At 37.9% G+C, this 21,024-nt stretch overlaps 1 protein-coding gene across 1 annotated transcript in view; it reads left to right on the top strand.

The window, feature by feature from the left end:
* The window catches only part of LOC140232650 (papilin-like), a 170,188-nt gene that overhangs the window by 67,546 nt on the left and 81,618 nt on the right, over positions 1–21,024 (top strand). The window contains exon 5 of the mRNA XM_072312755.1: positions 12,618–12,748. Coding sequence (XP_072168856.1) covers positions 12,618–12,748 — 131 coding nt within the window. The remainder of the gene's footprint in view (positions 1–12,617; positions 12,749–21,024) is intronic.

Here is a 21,024-nt window from a genome sequence, read left to right as displayed (position 1 = left end):
AAGGCAGGTCAAACTGGTCAAGCTTTTTGGTGGCTAACATTCCCCTAAAAAACAACAACAACAACAAAAATAACCTACTACTAGATCAGCCTACCAGGTGAGGCTGGGACTCACACTTGGAGTCACCATCGCTGCCTTGACTGGGCCTCGGCCTTGGACAGCCCTACCCCACCCTGCCCACCAATGAGAACCGCCTACTACTGCTGGTGGGTAGACTGCTAACATTGACTGGCACTGGCAATCTTGCACATTCAACATAAAACGATAGGCTATAGCACAAAAATCGGTTAGAAACTAGCCGCATTTACACTTACTAACATCGCGATTTAAAAATCGCGATATTTTGGTTCCACCGTTTACACTTGCGCAAAAGCATGCGAAGTTTGAGCTTCACGAAACATCGCGATTTTTTTGGTTGGTAGTGCGCATGCGTAATTTACCTCTTTTCAACACGGTAGCTGAGTGGTGGCCAAAGCACGCGCTTGTCACTGCAGTGCAGTATATTTTGATCACAGTTAGCTGGTTGGAACGTTGAGCCAGGGCTTTTTATCAGTACAATGCACCAATGCACACATAAATTTGTGTTTGAGATTGTTTACTTATGGTAAAACTATATAGTTTGCTATATTAGATCACATACGTAGTAGGTGTGTAAAACTTCATCTAAGTATGGAAAAGTTGATGACAGCAGCATTCAGGAGGATCATGAAACTTCGCCGATATGACGAAAGTGCATGAAAAGTAGGACTTGGAAGTTAGGACTGGTATTTTATCAGGCGACAGCAAGAACTCACACTTGTTACGTACTCCTGTATTCCTCAAACAACGTATATCGAGAGCAGTATGGGCACTCCCACAATCAACGCATTTCTGGGAGAACATTATTTTGTTAAGTCGTCATGGTGTGATGATACATGGTTGGAGAACTTCAGGTTTGCTACTAGTAGTAGTTTTCACATACTAGTTTCTTCAGGGAGAGTGAGGTGAGAGACAACGAGCCGATCGAGGATCGGCCGTTTAATAGACCTGTACACTGTGCCGTGTACTTAGTACTCTGGCCAGTGACCGACGTACTCTCTACACGTTCCAAATAGGGATCAGGAGCGCACGTAAACTCCCGGTGCAATCCGATACCGAAAGTCAAGTGATGAAAAATCGCGATATTTCTGCAGCTTGGGTTTACACTCGCTAACTTCGCCTCAAACTTCGTGATGTTTCAAAAAATCACACTCCGGCTGGCGATTTTTCTGGCGATGTTTCAAGGGCGTTTGGGTGTAGTTGCTTTGCAACTTGCACCCAAATGTCGCGATTTTAGAAAAATCACGATTTTTCCAAGCAAGTGTAAATGGGCCTGCTGATATAAAATTTACCTTTACGCTATTGATTTTATCTTGACAAGCCTGCCCAGCTCTTCTCAGGAAGCCTGCAGCAGCAAGTTGCTCGGCAAGCTTTTCAAACCCAGCTGTATTTCTGATAATGTCATTCAGTCCATGCTAGATGTCAGGCTCAGCCCAGTTAAGGGGTGCATTCAAGCGTTCTCCTAAAGCAAACTGTACCGCACCATACCTGCGCCAGAAGAGCGTTTGAACACTTCTAAAGTGTACCATACCGTCCTGTACCGAGCCAAAAGTGGACCACTTCCCTATGTGCTCCAAGAGGGTACCAAAAGCATACCAAAAGTTTGTATGTGAGAATGCGCGTAACATTCACATACGTCCTAAATGCAAAGAGCTCATTCTCTTTGTTCGGGACATCTGTAAGTACTCCAAGTATACCAAGTGAATGACTCTCATGCTGCAAAATGTGTGACTCCCTCTAAAAATAACTCATAAGGTACACTTTCTCAACAGAGCACTCGAATGCTCAAAATCTGGCACAGTTCAGTACAGTATGCTTTAGTTCAGTTCGCCTTGGTTCTCTTTAGAGCGCTTGAATGCACCCAAGGAGGAAAGCTGTGAGTTCTTAAAAAACAAACAACTATCACCGAACGTAATGAGCAGCAAATCTTCACCACGTACCATGTGAACAAAAATAAAACAAAAGTACAGTGTAATGTGAATGTATATGAGTGTGCTTCCATGCAGCATGGGGGTTTCACTGGAACTGGAAGCACATTTATTATGACGTCATTTAAATGTTTTTAAATTTTGGTGCCTGTTTATACTTTCTCAGAAACAGCATTTTCTGCACGAAGGCTGATGATAAACTTACATTTATGTATGTTTACAATCAGCATTCTGTATCATCATTACATGAAAATGAGAAAGGATGAAACTGTGTTTTGAACTAAATGTGTATCAAAAGCCTGATTTTGACCCCAAAAAGGGAAGCATATGTTTAAACACAACCTCGGTCTACAAACTTGGGTGCCCAAGCTATGCTCAGGTCACTATTAAAACATGTGCATAGAAATTTAAAGAGTTTCACTTGAAGCTGAAATATGGTTTTGGCCAAATATCAACATTGGCAAATAAAATTGATTTTTGCAATGTGATCCAAAAAAACTGATAACTTTTGTGTATGAAAGGACCTTGAGTTAATCCTAAAAATACAATATTTAATGATACAACATTGAGTATAAACAAGATATTTATGGAAGTTTAAAAGTTTCATTTGTTTACATGAAACAAAGACATCAGTGAACACCATAGAAGTTGGCTGAGATGTTGTTGCTATCACCTCACAAGTCTCCCATTGAGGCATACAGGAATTATGCTCTACATTTCCTTCTGTGAAGTGAGGAAAAAAGGAATATTGAGCTGCTGATGTTCTTGCAGGATCATAGCAGTTATGATGTTATGGGAAAACTTTTTTTAGTTTGCAAATTATTGATCAAATATGTAATACCTAAAATAGCTTTGTACACAAGAGGTAACAAAATCATGACCCCATGGAATTTGTCTGTTTGATTAGGACCTGTGCAAAATGAAAATTATACAACTTTTTAATTCTCCAAGTGTTGTATTTTGGGCCTGATTTGAATGAACTTCTGTTCTTTGCATCTAATTTTGCTGTATTTATTATACCTACCTCGAATATTGTTTGGAGTACCATTTAAAACTTTGAAGTAGGACAATACAATAGGTTGAATCCTATAAAAATAATACAAAATTTGCATCATGATCTTCATTATAAGAAGTGTTAAATATGTTGCTCTAAGTATGATTGATATTGAAGGAAAGTTAGTGATAGTATTACATGATATTGGTAATTGATATACTTCATCAAGTTTGAGATACAGTACTTCTGCCTTGAACCTAGTAACCCTGGACATTGTCATGACATCTAAGAAAAATAGGAATTGGATATGGGAAGGGTGGAAGGAAAAATATGGCCATTACTTAACAAATTCTTCGCTGGGGGAAAAAAAAATCCGGCCTATTAAAGGACTTGGCCTGATTAGAAGCAACAAATTGTTTCTCTACCTATATGGATTAACAAGAATATATCTTGTACCTTTTTAACTATCTATATATGAATGCAAAAATGCATTTCTCTGTTGTGAACTAACCCTGCCAACTTGTGCTGCTAATAAGTCTTTGTTTAACTCTTAAAGGTACTAGCCCACATTTGTAAACCTGCAGTGAGTACGTAGCTAGCCCGCGTTCGTAATTCGACTTCGGGTCGGGTTGACCCGGTTTGAAAATTGATTTTAAAACGATGATTTTCTCTCTTTTATCGAATGGTATGGACAAAGAGCAACAGGTGGGGTATGTTACTGTTATAACTTGTACTTGAAGTCATATTGGACTTGTTTTATGCAGTTTTGATTTTCGTGGGTTTGCAAATGTGGGCTACTACCTTTAATGTGCCAGGCCCAAACCCCTAACGTGGCAGAGGTTTTTACCTAACGCCAGAAAGTTTCGAAACTGGATTGACAATGTAATCAACTGCCATATCTTTGAAACTATCAGCTGTTTTGAATTGAGTTCTACACAACAAATATCAAGAAATGATTGTTCTTTCGTGTCATGTAGACAGTTTGCCGTAATATCTATCTGAACCTGAAATATTGCAGAAATAATTGATATCATCAAAAAAATTATTAGAAATTTTTGTGTAGTATGGAAAGAAAGGGTCAGTTGTGGTTTTTCTTCAATAGAATGCTCCCTTGACTCTGTGAAATCTCTCCTTTCAAATGATAAAAAATTGTCTTCTACAATTGTATGATTCCAAAGATACAAACAGTTTATTTTATCTTTGTAATTTCTCTTTCTGCCTCAGTAATTCATTCCCAAATCTGAGTCCTTAAGTCCCAGATCCTGTATTTGAAAATAAAGTAATTGTTCCGGGCCCTGGAAGAGTGTCTTTTGTCCACTTGAGAAGGAAGCACCTACTAATCCTTCATTTGTCTATGCGGACTGCGGGTGGGCAGACTCTATTGAGGCCTTTGTCCGCAAGGGATTTGTGCGCGCGCAATTCCTTGGTAATGGCGGAGATAATCCGAGTACTGATTGAGTACAATACACACTAGCGGTTGCTAGGGGCAGCTTGAAGGATGAACATAACTCCTGCTTGCACATATCATGATGAAGGGGTAAACAATACAATTACAAAATGATTCCGGTAAAGAATAACACTTAGAAAGAATCAAAAGCCTCCTGACTGTAGGCCTGATATATAGCAAAATTGGTAACAAGAAAACAAAACTGTAGGTGGTGATATATTGAGCCTACACGTACGAAAATGACAAATATGAAATTAAGTTTTACATTGCTGGTATGCTTTTTCGATGTTTGTTGTCTTTGATTGTCTTTAGTCTCATTCGCTAATAACATTTGATTATATGACATTATTCAGCGGCACATTCCATACTTTCACATGGCGTCAGAAATCTCTAACGCCTTTCAATATAGGTTTCATACCGAACGATTTGTAACCATCAGAATCATTTTGATCCTTCATGGAAATTATAACATCACTCTACTGTTGAATTTCCTTCATCGGTATATAATAGCCGATTAATATTAGTTCTGTACTTGAATTCAAACCTATCATTTACCTTCATTGCGCCGTGACACAGTTTTCATGAAGCAACATCGTCCGACATTTCTTTCTTCCTTTTTTGTGATCTCCAACACTGATTTACTCCAAGGACTGAACAGCGAGATTTGAGTTTGAAGTTTTCAAGATCTGCATGCTGACAAATAGTTTGACATTACTTTGCATTGGTCATGCTCTCTCTCTCTCTCTCTCATCTAAAGTTCTATGGATACGTAATGATAATCTTGACGCATTTGAATAAGTATTGTCATTTCTGAATAGATACACTGACATGATCTCCTCTTGATTGCCACTCAAATAGCTTGAGTTTGAATATTTTCCTCTTCACCTGCGATTCGGGGAAAATAACAACAAACAAACAAACAAACAAAAATAAAAACAAACGCATCGAAGCTGGTAGATGTATCGCAATATCAAAAGGTTGGCCATCGGCATGTCTCTATGATAAGAGGTAGGAATAAAACGATAAGCAGAGCTCAACAAATAACATAAAAAATATATAAATACATATGTAACACAACCTCACAGATAGAGGGCACATAGCCTCTACATCAATCTGTTGTATTTTACGAGGTACAAAAATACATAAATATACTTCTGTATCTCACTGAGCGATGAATGTTTGAAAACCTACCAAATTTTAGGTTTCGAGCTTCCTAAACAGTTGCAATCAAAATCAAGCAAGAAAACCTGTTTGCGAATTTGATTTCAGTTGTCTACGAATTACTGATCGAATTCTGTTCTACTTTATCGAGTCAGTCTGTAGGCACACTTCTCTCTCCAACATTTGTCTGTAATATCGCTTGGCGATAGATGAAACTGCTTTGCAATTGTCTGTAGACATGCGATTCGATTTTTGTCATCATGAAATGATAAACTGATCATTTTGCGTGGCTGAGTAAACAATTACTATGATACACCAGTCGACTGTGGATTTTTTTTTGCATGTTTTTTGTTTGTTTGTTTGTTTTTTGCCAAGAGCAATAAAAAATATATTCTTGACGTTCGCAATGATTCTGGTCGCTAATTCGAGAGTATGTGTAGTTCTAGACATTTGCTTTTCCCATAGCCAGGGTTATTTACATGCTATATTTACAGCCTGAAAGCTACAAGAACCAAAACTTCCTTTAAAATACGGCAGCAAAATTACAAATAGTACGGATACGGAGACATGCACAATGCGTAAAAAAACTGATTTTCTTCAAAATGTATAGGGAGAAGAACTTGAGGTGACATAATGAGAGAGGCACATCAAAAGAGGTATACACGTAGTATGAAGAGCAACTGAAGAGAAACTCTAAAAGAAAAAAATGCAACAGTGAATGCAAGCACAAGTACAAATACTTGTACATGGAAAACAACATAGTTTGACTGCTTTTCATGTGCTCATCATCACATACAGAGAATCAGGCAACGATGTACTGTACGAGCTGAAATTTTCGCGTACAGATATTTTCGCGAATTGGTCCTTCGAGGACATTTTCGCGTGTTTTTAATTTCGCGGTTGCGAGGGTCTAACTGAACTTAGTTATATGCGCGTTGTTATTTTCGTGTGTTGCTATTTTCGCGATTCAAAGGCGATTCGCGAAATTCGCGAAAATAAAACCACCGCGAAAATTTCAGCTCGTACAGTACTTTCATATCCATAGAGATGTATCAAAACCAATACAGCCAGCTTGCACCAAAATCACATAGAATACTAGATAGGTTTATTTCCAGTCACTTTCGTAAGTTTGAAACAGTTCGGTTTTGGGTCAAAACCAGCATTGATTAGTACTTATACTATTTGCATGTCGTCGCTCAAAACAACTCTCTTTGCGCTTTGCGAGCACTGCCTACAATTCTGAAACTGTACTAAGCAAAATAATGTTCATCTTTAACTCTCTATATTTTTTCTGAAATTCTGAAATACTAGATTTCTACTTTGATTTTCATTTCGCTTCGAACTAGGAGATGACGATAACGCCAAAACAAACTAGGAACTACTTGTGGTACCAAGCGGCATAGTTTACAGGTCTACTTTCCGTTCATTGTACACATGCATAGACAAGAACAAAAGCGTTCTCTTCTTTTGTGTGCTAGCGTGGGGATGATTAGTGAAGTTCACCAAAACAAAAGGAAGAAACACTTGACCGCCGAACGAAAGCTGACCCTCTGATGGACAAAATCAAAACAGCTTCCCGCAGGACAGCATCCAAGCGGAACAATATGAGTGGAACCGCATAGACAATACACGCAGATTCAATAACATGCACATGCGTGGTTTACCAACGAGACTTTTGATCTATATAGATACACATCTCGCAGAGGGTGCGCTCGCTGTGGATTTTCCTGATGCGAAAAAATACATCTAGCCAAACAATCACGTATTTACTCAAAATTTTCCAATGTAAGCATACTCTTATTTTTAGTGGAAACGATAGCTATGCTAATCAGCTACCAGTACATATCATTGGCAGTTTCTTGGTGTAATACATTATGGTACCACAAGAACTTAAATGACCGAAGTTTTTCATGCTCTTTTTAGTCGCCGATCGGCGACCATGGCATGTCAGGACTAAGGTCCCGTTCGGCGACCATGGCACGTTAAGAGATATACTAGTGAGTATAGAAACAAACAAACAAACCAACAAAAAAACATCTCCAGACAGCTGCTATGAAATGAACATTCTCCAGTCTTGTTATCCTAGCCATTATATTCCATCCCTGAAAATAGTGGGTTTTGCATTTGCATGACCAAGTTAGTCTGTGAAAAGGAAAGTAGCAATAAGATCATAGATGTATAATGCTTAGGATCACATCTCTACCCTAATCATGGGACCACATTGGACATGAACTTGACAACATTAAGAGCTGGTGCAAGCCACAATCTCATCACAGGACACATTACAAATCATTCACTTTGTTTCATTTACTTTTGACCTAGTTGACAAATCAGAGTAGAAGGCTTCTATTCTATTTCTCACCAGCTACAATAATTTTTAGTGGGGGGGGGGGGGGGGGGAAGGGGGTTAAATTATTCTTCTCTGATGAAGTTCCCTACAAACAATTTCCACTTTCTTGTATACATGCACTGTATCTGTATAATGTCTGAATCTATAGCTTGTTAATATTATCCAGCCACTGAATTTTGATATGAAGCTCTGGGTTGAAGGCAAACTTTTCATAGAGCCAGCTGAGATTCTCAGTCATCTTGCTCTAAATACAGTATCAGGCTGATCATGATTTGGCTTGCAGTAGAAATCAGGTGATCGATGCATGAATTGAACTGGTTTGTTATTTTTATTTCTTTATTTTAAGACCACAGGCTTGTGTTGGGATGTGTGCCAGTCCATCAATATGGCATCCTGGATTGTGTCTGTTATGTAAATGGAAAGCTCTCTATTATTGTAACTCCAGCCCCTTGCATACAATCCATCTCCTTTCCCTTCCATAGTGCTATGACCCCAGTCGCTTCTAACACACCCCCACTTTCCTGAAAAAACCCCAAACTTTATCTCCAGATCGCTCACCTCCCAGCCAAGACCCTTCTACTCCAGCTTTACCTAGAAAACACTCTGACCCCCTTCTAACCAACTTTTCCATTTGACATATTGTAAAACCTGTGCCTCACTCTCCTTGCTTACTTTCCCTTCAAATGGCCTGCTAAGCCTATTCCAGTGTAACCCCTTCCCAATGCTGCTACAGTGCAGTTACCCCAGTATCCAAAGAAAAACTCTTTTTTTATTCGTCCAACCTGACGTGGTATATTTGGGGGGGGGGGGGGTGGGGGGTAAAGGGTGTAGGAGATGACCATTCCCCGTGGTGTTTTTTTAAGCTTAGTATTCATATTTTCATGCCTCTGCCACAAAGTGTCGCTGGAAGCAGTATGTTTTCAGGTTGTCTGTTTGTTTATAATCAATTCTGTGGACAATATGTAACAAACCGTTCATGGTAGGCCCTATCCACATGTAACTTGGTATGGTGTGGACGAAGCTGCTCCTATCAATATATGGGCACACACACTGAAGGTCAAATGGTAAAATTTCAATATTTCCCCCACTTATAAATCTCTGCAATGCCTGAAGGTGTTTTCATGAAATTTAATGTATACATGAATTTTCAGATGAATATTCTCTTTGGAAAGTTTTGAGACACAAAGTCAAAAGTCAAAGGTAAAAAATTCCACTTTTTCCCTCCATGTCTTAGAAATTGCTCAAGGTATCTTCATGATAAAAAAACTGTATATTTACATGTATTGCCCAGTATTGATCCTCTTTTAAAGTTTTGAATAATGAGGTCAAAGGTCAGGTTACCATGCTGAAATTACACTATTTAAGGCTGAAAGGACACCTTTTGCTCTCTCCATACCCTGGAAAATACACTTGTAAATTGCATATACAGCACAGTGATTAGCTAAGGAAAGTTTTGGGGCCATCGCATCAAAGTTGAAGTGAAAATGCTAATGTTGCATCTATTTCCCTTGTTTTGAAAGTCCTCCAATAGAACTAAGTATTGTCATGAAAATTTGTGTGTAATTACCCAATAATTATTATTTGCCAATCATGTGAAATTGATGTCTCACATTGGCAATGCGTATACCTACTGGGAGAATAATGTGATATGGCAGAGGCATACCAGTTGCCATATATAGATTATGTATATGTTTAAAAGATTGTAAAAAAGATATTGAAAATTGCCTGAATCTTCCATCAAAAGGATGCACTAGGTCATTGAAGCTGAATCCAAAAAATGTGATAGCTCAATAATCTCTCCTTTGGTCCACCTCCATAAACTTAGTACACAGTGAAGATGCACATGTGGTTCAAGAGATGATAAATACCACAATTTAGCCATTCACATTGGTACTAAATGCACATATTTCTTACTTGTTTAATTGACAATTTTGCAGATATTCCACCAAAGTGTGCAGCAGATTGTTAAATTTCAATCCTAAAAATGCAAAAGCTCTCTAGTGTAGAAGGGGGACACCCCCTCCCACCCCCTTCAGTCCAACCCCATAAATGTAGTACACAGTGCAGGGGTCGCACTTAACTTTTTTTTAAATAGCCAGGCGGACTACTTAGAATCAATTTTGACACTGAAACAATATTTTGGCTAGCCAGACGGACTAGTAACTTCAGAATTTTATGATTTTTAGCTAGTCCGACATGATTTTGGGTGGCCAATGGCCAGCGGACCATCGCCAACGGTGGATACACATACATGGATCTAGAGGTAGCAGATACTAGTATTTAGCCATGCGCATAGTCACTGAGTGTCATTTTCTTACTGTTTCAATAAAAACATTTGCAAGTATTTCACAAAAATGTGGTGCCAAGGGTAGAGTCAGGTAAGATTATTTGTAGTTGGCTAATATGCTTGTCAAGTCTAGAATGTTGCACTTGACCCGTTGAGGATGGTTTGATTTTGCTACAACACGCATTTCCCATAGACACCTGCCCAAGTATACTCGGGACTCGTCCTCAACAGGTTAACCTGCTAGTGAATACTGAGATCAGATTTTTGAAAGGTACAATAGTACAAGCTGGTGTTTGTCACAGTTGGCAGAGTAGACATGTTGGGTATGGGCAGCACTGCAATAGTTTTGTAAAACTTGGTTGTGTATGCTATGGGTGAATGATATACAGACAGGCTAACTATTCTATTACATATTCTTTGAGATAACAAGAAAGCCAAAGATGTGCAGCAAAGAAATATTATGTACACCTTTTGTCATCAAATTAGTGAAGCAAATCAGAGGTCATTGACTATTGATGCACTGCAGATATTGTGGATAGTAGCTGACATTGCCTAATTTGACAGGGTGATCAATCATATGTGAATTATATTTTGTCTACAATGAACGCAAAATAAATAATTGGAGGTCTTCTTTCTGTGAATGAACATGCAGTACATACTGGTACTTACAATCTTTCAGAACAAATTAGTTTTTAAGACTACATGTTTTTAAACAAGGCTGTATGTGAAAGAGAAAATGGCCTCTCTTTAAAAAAATGCAATAATTGATTTTGTATGTCTTTTGCTGTCAGATTTTGTTTTCTTTGAATGCATCCATGTGGAAATCCTGTGGTGTCCTATACATGAATGCAGGCATAGTTACCTTGACTCTTTGACATTGTGCTTGACTAGATATCCACAGATGTGTCTCTTTGTGCATTGTATGGCTAGAATCAATCATATCAGTTAAACATCTTCAATGCAATTTGAAAACAAATACTGGAAATTTAAAGATGAACAAAACGAAATAAAATGGGAAAAGAGAGATAAAGGAAGGATAACTTTAGGCACCAATCCAAGAAGAGCTGATTTGAAATGGAACAGGTTTGTTTGTTTGTTTATTTGTCTGTTTGTTTGCTTGCTTACTTTTTGTTTGTTGACACAAATATAACTTGTGTTATGGGTGATAGAGCAAACAGTACGAGTAGATCATGGATCCTGTCAAATTAAATGAAGTGTGCACTCCTTTTGTCCAAGAGATTTCACAGCAATTGAAAACTCAAATACCATAACTGTTTATCATATTGTCTGCCACTTCTTAATTCAGGGTTGAAAGTGAGTCATCATGATAGCATCTTTCTCGTTAAAGAGCTTTTAGTTTAATGTTACAAAATGCTGCCCTCTTATGCTTAGTTGTTAATATGTGAGTCAAACTTTGGCATGGGGTATTAACACAGTTTATCCTTTCAAATTTTATGCCTGTATTAACATTGACTAGTGCAAATTGCTATTGACTATTTTTTTTTTGGATAATAATAGTGAAAGTAACATACATTTCTGATGCGCTGTGTCTATTGTACCCAATACTCTTGGTGCATAAGAGCCTATATAAGGCAAAGCATAATAATGCAACCTTTACAATTCAAAGTTACATGGAAATTAACTGAAATTACTGCTTAGAATAACAAAATATTGAATGATAAAACTGTTTTCTCTGTACAGATTAATATCAAGCTACACTACAATAGTTTGATAGTTCTTCTTCAAGTGCATAGACCCTTGTCTGTCTATTGAATTGAATTCATTTCATTTCCATCAACAGAATGCTGTTTGAGTCCACTTGTGGGAAAGAAAGTTTGGAGTGCTACACAGGTGTCATGTGATCTCTTTCCTAATGAAATTGTAAAAAAATGCAGCAAATCTTGTACAATGTACAATGTAGGCTGAACCAAAATAACATGGTTTTCTTGATGCAATCCAAGAACTTGGGGATTCAGACTTCACTGCAGAACATATACTTCCTGGTTGCTATGAGCAGTTAACAAATAAACAAGTCATGAATGTCAGGAACTGGCATAATTGTTCTTATCTCTATTTAGAATGTTCCCTTTCATAGACTAGTTCAAAAGATGGGTTACAAGTAACAAACTACAGTTCATGAAAATTCATGTGTGTTTAGTTTGTCTCCTTCTAAAGAGATGCAGTATAAATATGTGGTTCATAAGGATTTCTGGCCACATTCACTGGCAAGAAAATGGAAAAAATATTCCACAACATTTCTGTGTGTTTTCCACTGTCATTAAAAAAAAAAAATTAACTAATAAGATTGTACATCACTAGGGGCATAACGACCTTTACCTTTTTTTTTTCCTCCTGTGAACCCTGGTGTGTAGGGCCAAACCCCTGTGAACTGAACTGCATGCCGAAGGGTGAACACTTTTACTACCGCCATGCTGAGAAGGTGATTGATGGGACGCGCTGTGGACCAGACTCACTGGATGTTTGTGTGGATGGTGTTTGTAAGGTATTCTTCACACTTTTCTTTTACATTTCCCTTCTTGCGTGTAAAATTGTTTTCTCATCAATTTGAAAAAAAAAAGGTTTATTGTCAGGTAATGATTATTCTCTTATACCCCTTTCAGGTAATCGCGGTTCAATTATCCGCATCCAAATAATGCGGATGAAGTAGTCAAAATCGCGTTCATATATCCCATGAAGTGCGCACTACTTTTACGAGCACCCGTTCATATAATGGTGCGAGTTATTTGTGCGAGTTATTTGTCATGGTTACTGCGCACGCCTCTATAATGACGTAATGGTTCCGGTGAATATCCTCACGTGTATGCACACCTCTCACGCGCTCAAGCTCAGCAATCAGCGGTTGTGCGGGAAATCGAGTGACCTTTGACCGAACTGTGGAATGTTAGTGCGGATAAGTCGTAAAACGCGTTCATGTATTCTCGATCTACTCCTCATGCTGCAATTATGCGCATAATAGCAGCATAAAAATAATGCGCACTTTTCTACTCCTCTCCCGTTCATGTAATCGAAATTTTACGACTTGTGCTCCTATTATCCGCATCCACGATTACCTGAAAGGGGTATTAGTATACCTTTTTGTCATGGTTTACTCTGGGCAAAGTGATATTCATAGGTGGATTAGTCAAAATGAAGATATGTGTATGTTCCCTTTTGGCCCTGGAAACAAGGAGATTTTAAATCTTGGTAATGGTTGTTACCATGGACACCAAGCACAATTGACATAGACCCCATTTACAGTGGCCTTGGGCCGGCTGAGGCTGGCCTTTCGGATGGTGTAAATGGTGTCATAAACTCTCATTGGAATGCATGCTAAACAACAATACATTTTTATTTGAGGGATTGTTAAAAACTTCATATTTTATCTTTTCTTGTCAAACAGAGAAAAATGCCTAGGAAATATTTGCATTGTATTTTGATTGTTTTCACAGGAATTCAGGACCATGTCACACTTCCATTCACTAGTATTGTAAAAGTACACATATATCACACATATATACCTCTGCATTGTAGATGTAATAAATACACTTGTTTGCAAGAGTAATTGATAATAAAGATTTAAAGAATGATATTTTGAAACTAAAGCATTAATCGATTGTTGATATTTTGTGGTTGAATTTGTTTACAATTTATCAGTTATCATACACTTTCCACTTCCTTGGCAAAGTATTCAGGAGTGTTACACTTTGCTGAAGAGACTGATTGAGTGTTCCTAATGCTAAAATGACAAGTTTGAAACACTTCTCACCTAACTGCATAATAATTCTATGAGCTTGCTGGTTTACTGGAGGCAAACCAGTGAGACACTATAATTGTTTGTTGTCTGACATCTGTGCGGTGTCATCTATAAACCGTGCAACATACACAAAAATGTTTTTGTTTTGTTTTGAAAGAGCATAGGCTGTTTTTTTTTTAGATATATTGAAATATATCCTCCATGAAAGTTATTTCACGTTGTTAAAGAAGGGATGAGTGTCCCTAACAGGAGACTTGAAGTTAGAAGTAGATAGGTTACAAAGTTTACCTTTTTTTTTTTTTTTAATTATTGCACTAATCATAGAAATCGTATGTGAAGTTTGTACTTCAGAAATTGACATTGTAGGCCCACACATAATTTCATGTGGTAGTTTATGACAGTTTCTTTGAAGGCAGTTCAGCAAGTGTGGATATGGAGTTTGGGATAAAATGATGGATTTTGTTACAATGCAACCTTCAACAGCTAATATTATTATATGTGACCATGTATCACAAAACCAACAAAAAGTCGCATGCACTGATTTTGTGTGAGGACTCAAAATATGTGAAACAGGTCAACCTAGTCAATCTTGAGTGTTTCATATATTCTGAAACAGTGATACTTCTATATCATTGTAAAGTTTGGGATCATAAAATAAACAGGAAATGGTGTTTTTAGCAGTTTTTGTAGAACACTTTTTGAAGAATGGTGATTAGGTGTGTCATAGAGTTTCCATGTCATTTCTTAAAATCCTTTACACACTCTTCACTTTCAACTGATAACTTTTGAAAAGATAGTGCTACTGCTTTAAAAAGTTTGGATTAGTCATGGATAGAATGTATTAACAGAGCATGGTCAGTTTCAGCTCAATCCGATTATCCCTTCTTTGTTGTTGTTGTGAAGTTTTACATCCTGTTTTTTGTCCCATTCCTTGTACAGAGTATGGCTTGGTAAGATTAAGTGCTTGAAGGGACCATATGCTTCAGAACCTCTTTTCTCAGTACACACTTTTCCAGAATGTGTGCTTTCTTTAGAATATTTAGATAGGTTAGAAGAGTCCGTTTGAATTGAGTTATGTATCAGCTCTTTCAGAATCTGCTCATAAGAAGAAATCCATATCTGGTGAGTTTTTGTTCATTTTGAGATGCATGGTCACATATAGAAGATTGATGAAGGCCACCAAGTTACTTCAGACAAGCTGTAGGATTAGAATGCAGATGATAAAAGATTCATCTTTAAATACGAATGCAGGGAAGCTCAAAAGGAAGAGATCAGAATGGTGCTAGCCTTTGAAACTGAATTGATAGCTTGGAGTATAATAACTATGGAATGTAAATTATGCAAGTTGCAACAAAGTGCCAGACCAAGTGTCTATGCATATAATACCATGAAGTGTTGGCTTTAATGGGAGCTACCCTTGCAAAAGCTATACAGGTTGCAAAAGTACACAATAAGCTTTATCTTTTGAATGCCCTTTGAGTTTTAGCTGACACTTACTCAGAGAACAACCAAGCCTTCATCTCAATGATCTAAATTCGTGACTTCAGCAAAGGATTTTTACCACTCTGAATGGAGGTATTTTTTTTTATTCTGCTGTGGATTGGGGACGAGTACTAACAAATAAGAAGCATGATATCAGGAATATGAGAATTAGTGCAGTATTGATATCGCACACAGGAGCCTTTCAGGATGGATATATCATATTGAGAGAAGGCAGGAAGGAAGGTATGGACCAAAAGAAAGAGAATTCAGTATGGGAAAATCGGGTGCTGCTCGTTATTCCGAAGATTCGTTATTCCGAAGGTTCGTTGATCAATCCAAAACACACAAATTCCCTATACCTAGAGGTTTGTTAATCTGAACATTCGTGGCATTATTCCGAAGATTCGTTATTCCGAAGGTTCGTTGATCCGAAAATAAAATAGGGTTCGCTATTCCGAAGGTCTGTTAATCCGAAAATGACCTAGGGTTCGTTATTCCGAAGGTTCATTAATCCGAAAATGAAATATGGTTCATTATTCTGAAGGTTCGTTAATCCGAAAATGAAATAAGGCTCGCTATTTTGAAGATTCGTTATTCCGAAGGTTCGTTCATCCAAAAATTTGATAAGGTTCGTTATTCCAAAGGTTCATTGTTCCGGAAATGAAATAGGGTCCGTTATTCCGAAGGTTCGTTAATCCGAAAATGAAATAAGGCTCGTTAATCCGAAAATGAAATGAAGTTCGTAATTCCGAAAAAGAAATAAACTCACTGTAATGGCAAAATACGTTGCTGTAATGATAAAACTGCTTGAATGTGACGCAATGATATTCGATATTGTCTCTGGGGAAGATGATACACGTGTATATTTCCAGGTAAAGCACAACGTGTTGCGTGAAGAAGTGGCATAGATCAAGAATCTTGATTTTAATTCAGTCTGAACAATTATTTACCTAAGTGATTGGATTTAGAGCGTAGGGGACTGTGTGATTTTTCTGTAACCTATTTTCAGACACCCTCACACTTTTAATGATAACAGTAACGACGTCATATTGCAAGTTTGAAATTACGTGCTCCATTATGCAGCGGCTCCATGAAAACATGACCCCGTTTACAGTGCGGGGCTGGGCTGAGCCCCGCAATTTTGTCCGTTTACACTGCCGGGCTCGGGCGCGCTTTTAATTCAAACCTTTCAATATTTTGTTGTAGTGGCGCTCTGCTTGTAAACAAACGCAATTTGGTATAGTCTGGTTTTCAGACCCTTTGCCAACTGGATTCTGTGGCGACGAAGTCGCCGTTCGGGCAAAGGCCTTTGCCGAGGGGAAAAATTCTTTGCAGGACAAAACCACCTTAAACTACACTAGTTTTCAACGTTGAGGGGGTTAATATCCTGAATAACGAAATAGTACGGGCAGAGGGATTGGAAGCCAGACTAAAATTGGCCGCGCATTTGGCCCAGTTTGCGTTTACACTGAGAAAAGGCCGGGCTCGGCCGCGATAATGGGGGTGAGAGCGGATAAGCATTTAATGGGCATTTAAACAGTAATTTCAAAGGTTCTAACTACTAGTATGTACTTGACCTCAATACACACACTCACAGACAATAATTACAACACCATATTTTGTCACAAGAATTTTACTCTATTTTCGGAATTTTGAGAGCCTCATTTTATTTTCGGATTTACAAACCTTCATTTTCGGATTAACGAACCTTATTTCATTTTCGGATCAACGAATCTTCGCAATTACGAACCTTATGCTATTTTCGGATCAACGAACCTTCAGAATAATGAGCCTTATTTCATTTTCGGATTAATGAACCTTCGGAATAACGAACCTTATTTCATTTTCGGTTTAATGAACCTTCGGAATTACGAACCCTATTACATTTTGGGATTAACGAACCTTATTTCATGTTCGGATTAACGAACCTTCGGAATAATGAACCTTATATCATTTTCGGATTAACGAACCTTCGGAATAGCGAATCTTGTTTCATTTTCGGATTAACGAACCTTCGGAATAATGAATCTTCAGAATAACGAACCTTCGGATTAACTAACCTTTGGAATAACGAACCTTCAGAATAACGAGCTGTAACCGGAAAATCATTGGAAGGAGTTTATCTCTGATATCCTTCAAACTATAATATTGGATTATGGTATAGAATGGCATAATTTACATAAATTATTACATCTCTTTGACTATAAAAAAATTTGAAATGATTATGTACAGCATATGTTTGGGATAAAGATACCACTTAAAGATATGTATGGATACCATAGGCGTAATAACAGAGATAGAGAGAGAGAGAGAGAGAGAGAGAGAGAAGAAAGAAGAGAGAGAGGGAGAGAGAGAGGGAGAGATGCTAATAGGTTGAAGGAAAGAATTAAAAAGGATGATAGAACTGATGACAGTAAGGGAATGTTATAGATGGATATCCTCTCTCATGTCATGTTTGTAATATGACCTTGAAACTGATTCGATTGTAGTAGTATCTGGATGGGTGGTATTTCATGTAGTATATTTCCCATGACTGTAACCAGAATATTATTATTGGAACTTTATGTCTCTCTCGCCCTCTGCACTAGATCTCAGTAAACTCTCTCTCTATCTCTTTAATTCATCCATGCTGGTTTTAAAGCAGTTAGGAATTACAAATCACAGTGTTACGATCATTCTAGAGTTTTCTTGGTGCTGTGATAATGAAGTAGATGCATCATCATCATAAACTGTATGCTCTATAATACCCCTTTCAGGTAATCGCGGTTCAATTATCCGCATCCAAATAATGCGGATGAAGTAGTCAAAATCGCGTTCATATATCCCATGAAGTGCGCACTACTTTTACGAGCACCCGTTCATATAATGGTGCGAGTTATTTGTGCGAGTTATTTGTCATGGTTACTGCGCACGCCTCTATAATGACGTAATGTTTCCGGTGAATATCCTCACGTGTATGCACACCTCTCGCGCGCTCAAGCTCAGCAATCAGCGGTTGTGCGGGAAATCGAGTGACCTTTGACCGAACTGTGGAATGTTAGTGCGGATAAGTCGTAAAACGCGTTCATGTATTCTCGATCTGATCCTCATGCTGCAATTATGCGCATAATAGCAGCATAAAAATAATGCGCACTTTTCTAGTCCTCTCCCGTTCATGTAATCGAAATTTTACGACTTGTCCTCCTATTATCCGCATCCACAATTACCTGAAAGGGGTATAAGTTTCCAAGTCATTTCAAATGTGACTTGAATTGTCAGCCTTTTACTACTCAATTTCCAACAGTTGAACAATAGTGGAAGGGTTTCCTGACAAAAAACAAAACAAAACCTTTGTGTATGTATGGAATGCATGACTCATAATTGAGAGATTTTTTTTCTTCGAGAAGATAAGGCCCATAAAAAGATATGGAATTTAATCTGTTGGGAAATACATTCTTTGCATGACATAAGAAGAGTTATGACATGGTAATAGGCTTTGCAAAGTTGAGCATGGGCCATAGACAATGACTAAAATGCAGAGACATGACAAAATTTGTTGATAAGAAGGGACATGTGGCAGAGTACATCAGACTATTCCGGGGAAATCAATCCATGAGGTCTTACAACAGGTGTAAGGGAATGATCCTTTTTTTTTTTGGGGGGGGGGGTTCCCATTATGAGGCATTGTTTCATTATATAAATATTGGGAAATTTCAAGAAAGAGAACAAAGGCGCTGTAGTAGTTGTAGTTGCCTTTAATGAAGTCCATAGATCATAACTGTGCAGTAGTTTTATCAGACTCCTTATGATAGGTATTGCAAACCATCTGACATGTCAAGGATACACCACTCCCCTTCTTCTTTAGTTCTTTCCAGAATTTCTGCTGTATATGCTGTCTCTCCCCACCTCCTTCAATATACGTTGTACCAGGGTTGTTAGGAACTAATTCACAGGAAAGAGAATAGCTCTCTTTCATAACTTTCTACTTATCTATCCCTTCTCACCATTCCTCTTTAGAACTCTCTACAATACTCTCTCTCCCCACCCCTGCTCGTTTTTGTTCAGCTTGAACTATTTTCACTTTACCAAAAGAATACCCCCTTTTCCCAACTTTTAACTCACCATTCCGCTGTCATCTTGACTTCTCTCTTAAAGACCCAATACAATGTTATATTAGACTGTTAGAATCTCTCAATCTACTACACACGCCATGGAAAATTTCACATATCATAAAAATGAACCCTGTTCGACACTTGTCCACCCACACTTTGCTGTGAGATTGACAGCAGTCAGACAAGATACTCTAGAGACTCATCAAAGCAATGGTTTGTATAGAGAGGATATTGTGGAACAGGATATTGTGTGAAGTGACATCATCACTTCTCAGCTAGTTCTGACTGAATCTGGGCAATGCTCTCAAATTGCAAATATGTGAGATAAGTCAGTTGAAAAGTACTGCGCTCTCCCATTGTCAAGTGGAACATATGAGATCCTTCCATGTATGTGATTTTTAGTGAGAAGTACTTATTTTATGCCTCAACTACAAAGGGTCACCAGAGGCCTTCTGATTTTTAGCTTGATGAGCTAACCAAGCAACATGGAATCTTGATATTTTTTTGTTGTTGTTGAAAATGTACGCAAATAGCTAGAACGCGCACACATTGGTAGGCCCTACTGGTGCATACGGACAGAACTTTAATGCGTGGGGCAAAAGTGCCAAATTGTTATAGAGATATAATCTGTAAAAAAAAAAAAATACTCTCAGGGGATAACTCTCAGGGGATAACTCTCAGGGAATAACTCGAGGGATAACTCTCAGGGGATAACTCTCAGGGGATTACTCTCAGGGGCTCAGGGGATATCACAGGTGAATCATGGCTGGTTTTGTATTCTAGCTGTATACAAATTTGATTTCCAGGGTATTAGTACACTTTAATCAAACCAGGTATATACATGCATTACTTCACAGTGAGTCTGTGCAGAATAATTTGGGGCATCGGGTCAAAGATCAAATGAAAATGATATACTGTCACAGTTATATCCCATATTTTAGAAATAACTCATAGTATTGTAAGTGAAATTGGATGTTATCAGTTAGTAATTATTAAAAAAAACCCCACCTGCAGACCATAGGGTCAAAGAGCAAGGGTCAAAGGTCAAGTGAAAATGCTTAATTCTTGCTCTCTGAACAAATTTAGTGATTGAATGTATACGCTTAACAGTGTAATCAGACTTAGTATGTATTCAATCTTGTACTTGCATACCACATAGTGATTATGTCGAGAAAGATTCGGGCAATTGGGTCAAAGGTCAAGTGACAATGCTAAAATTTCAGTTTCTTTTTTGAAGTATACAGTAATTCATTAACCTGTCATTGGGGTGTTATAAGAGTCAAATGTCACAAGCAAGCTTTCATATATATTTTGAGATAAACCTCATGAAAGACAGGGGTCAAGTGATGAAAGAAGATTCTCAAATATTTAAATGTATAGAAAAAAAAATGCCAGAGTGATGTACCATATAATTTTGAAGAAAACCCCCTCAAAACAATATATTGATAATTG

Source organism: Diadema setosum, chromosome 1 (genome assembly GCF_964275005.1).
Source record: "Diadema setosum chromosome 1, eeDiaSeto1, whole genome shotgun sequence".
NCBI classification, from domain to species: domain Eukaryota; kingdom Metazoa; phylum Echinodermata; class Echinoidea; order Diadematoida; family Diadematidae; genus Diadema; species Diadema setosum.
Note: the sequence above shows the minus strand (reverse complement) of the source record. Positions and strands in the feature narration are given on the sequence as shown.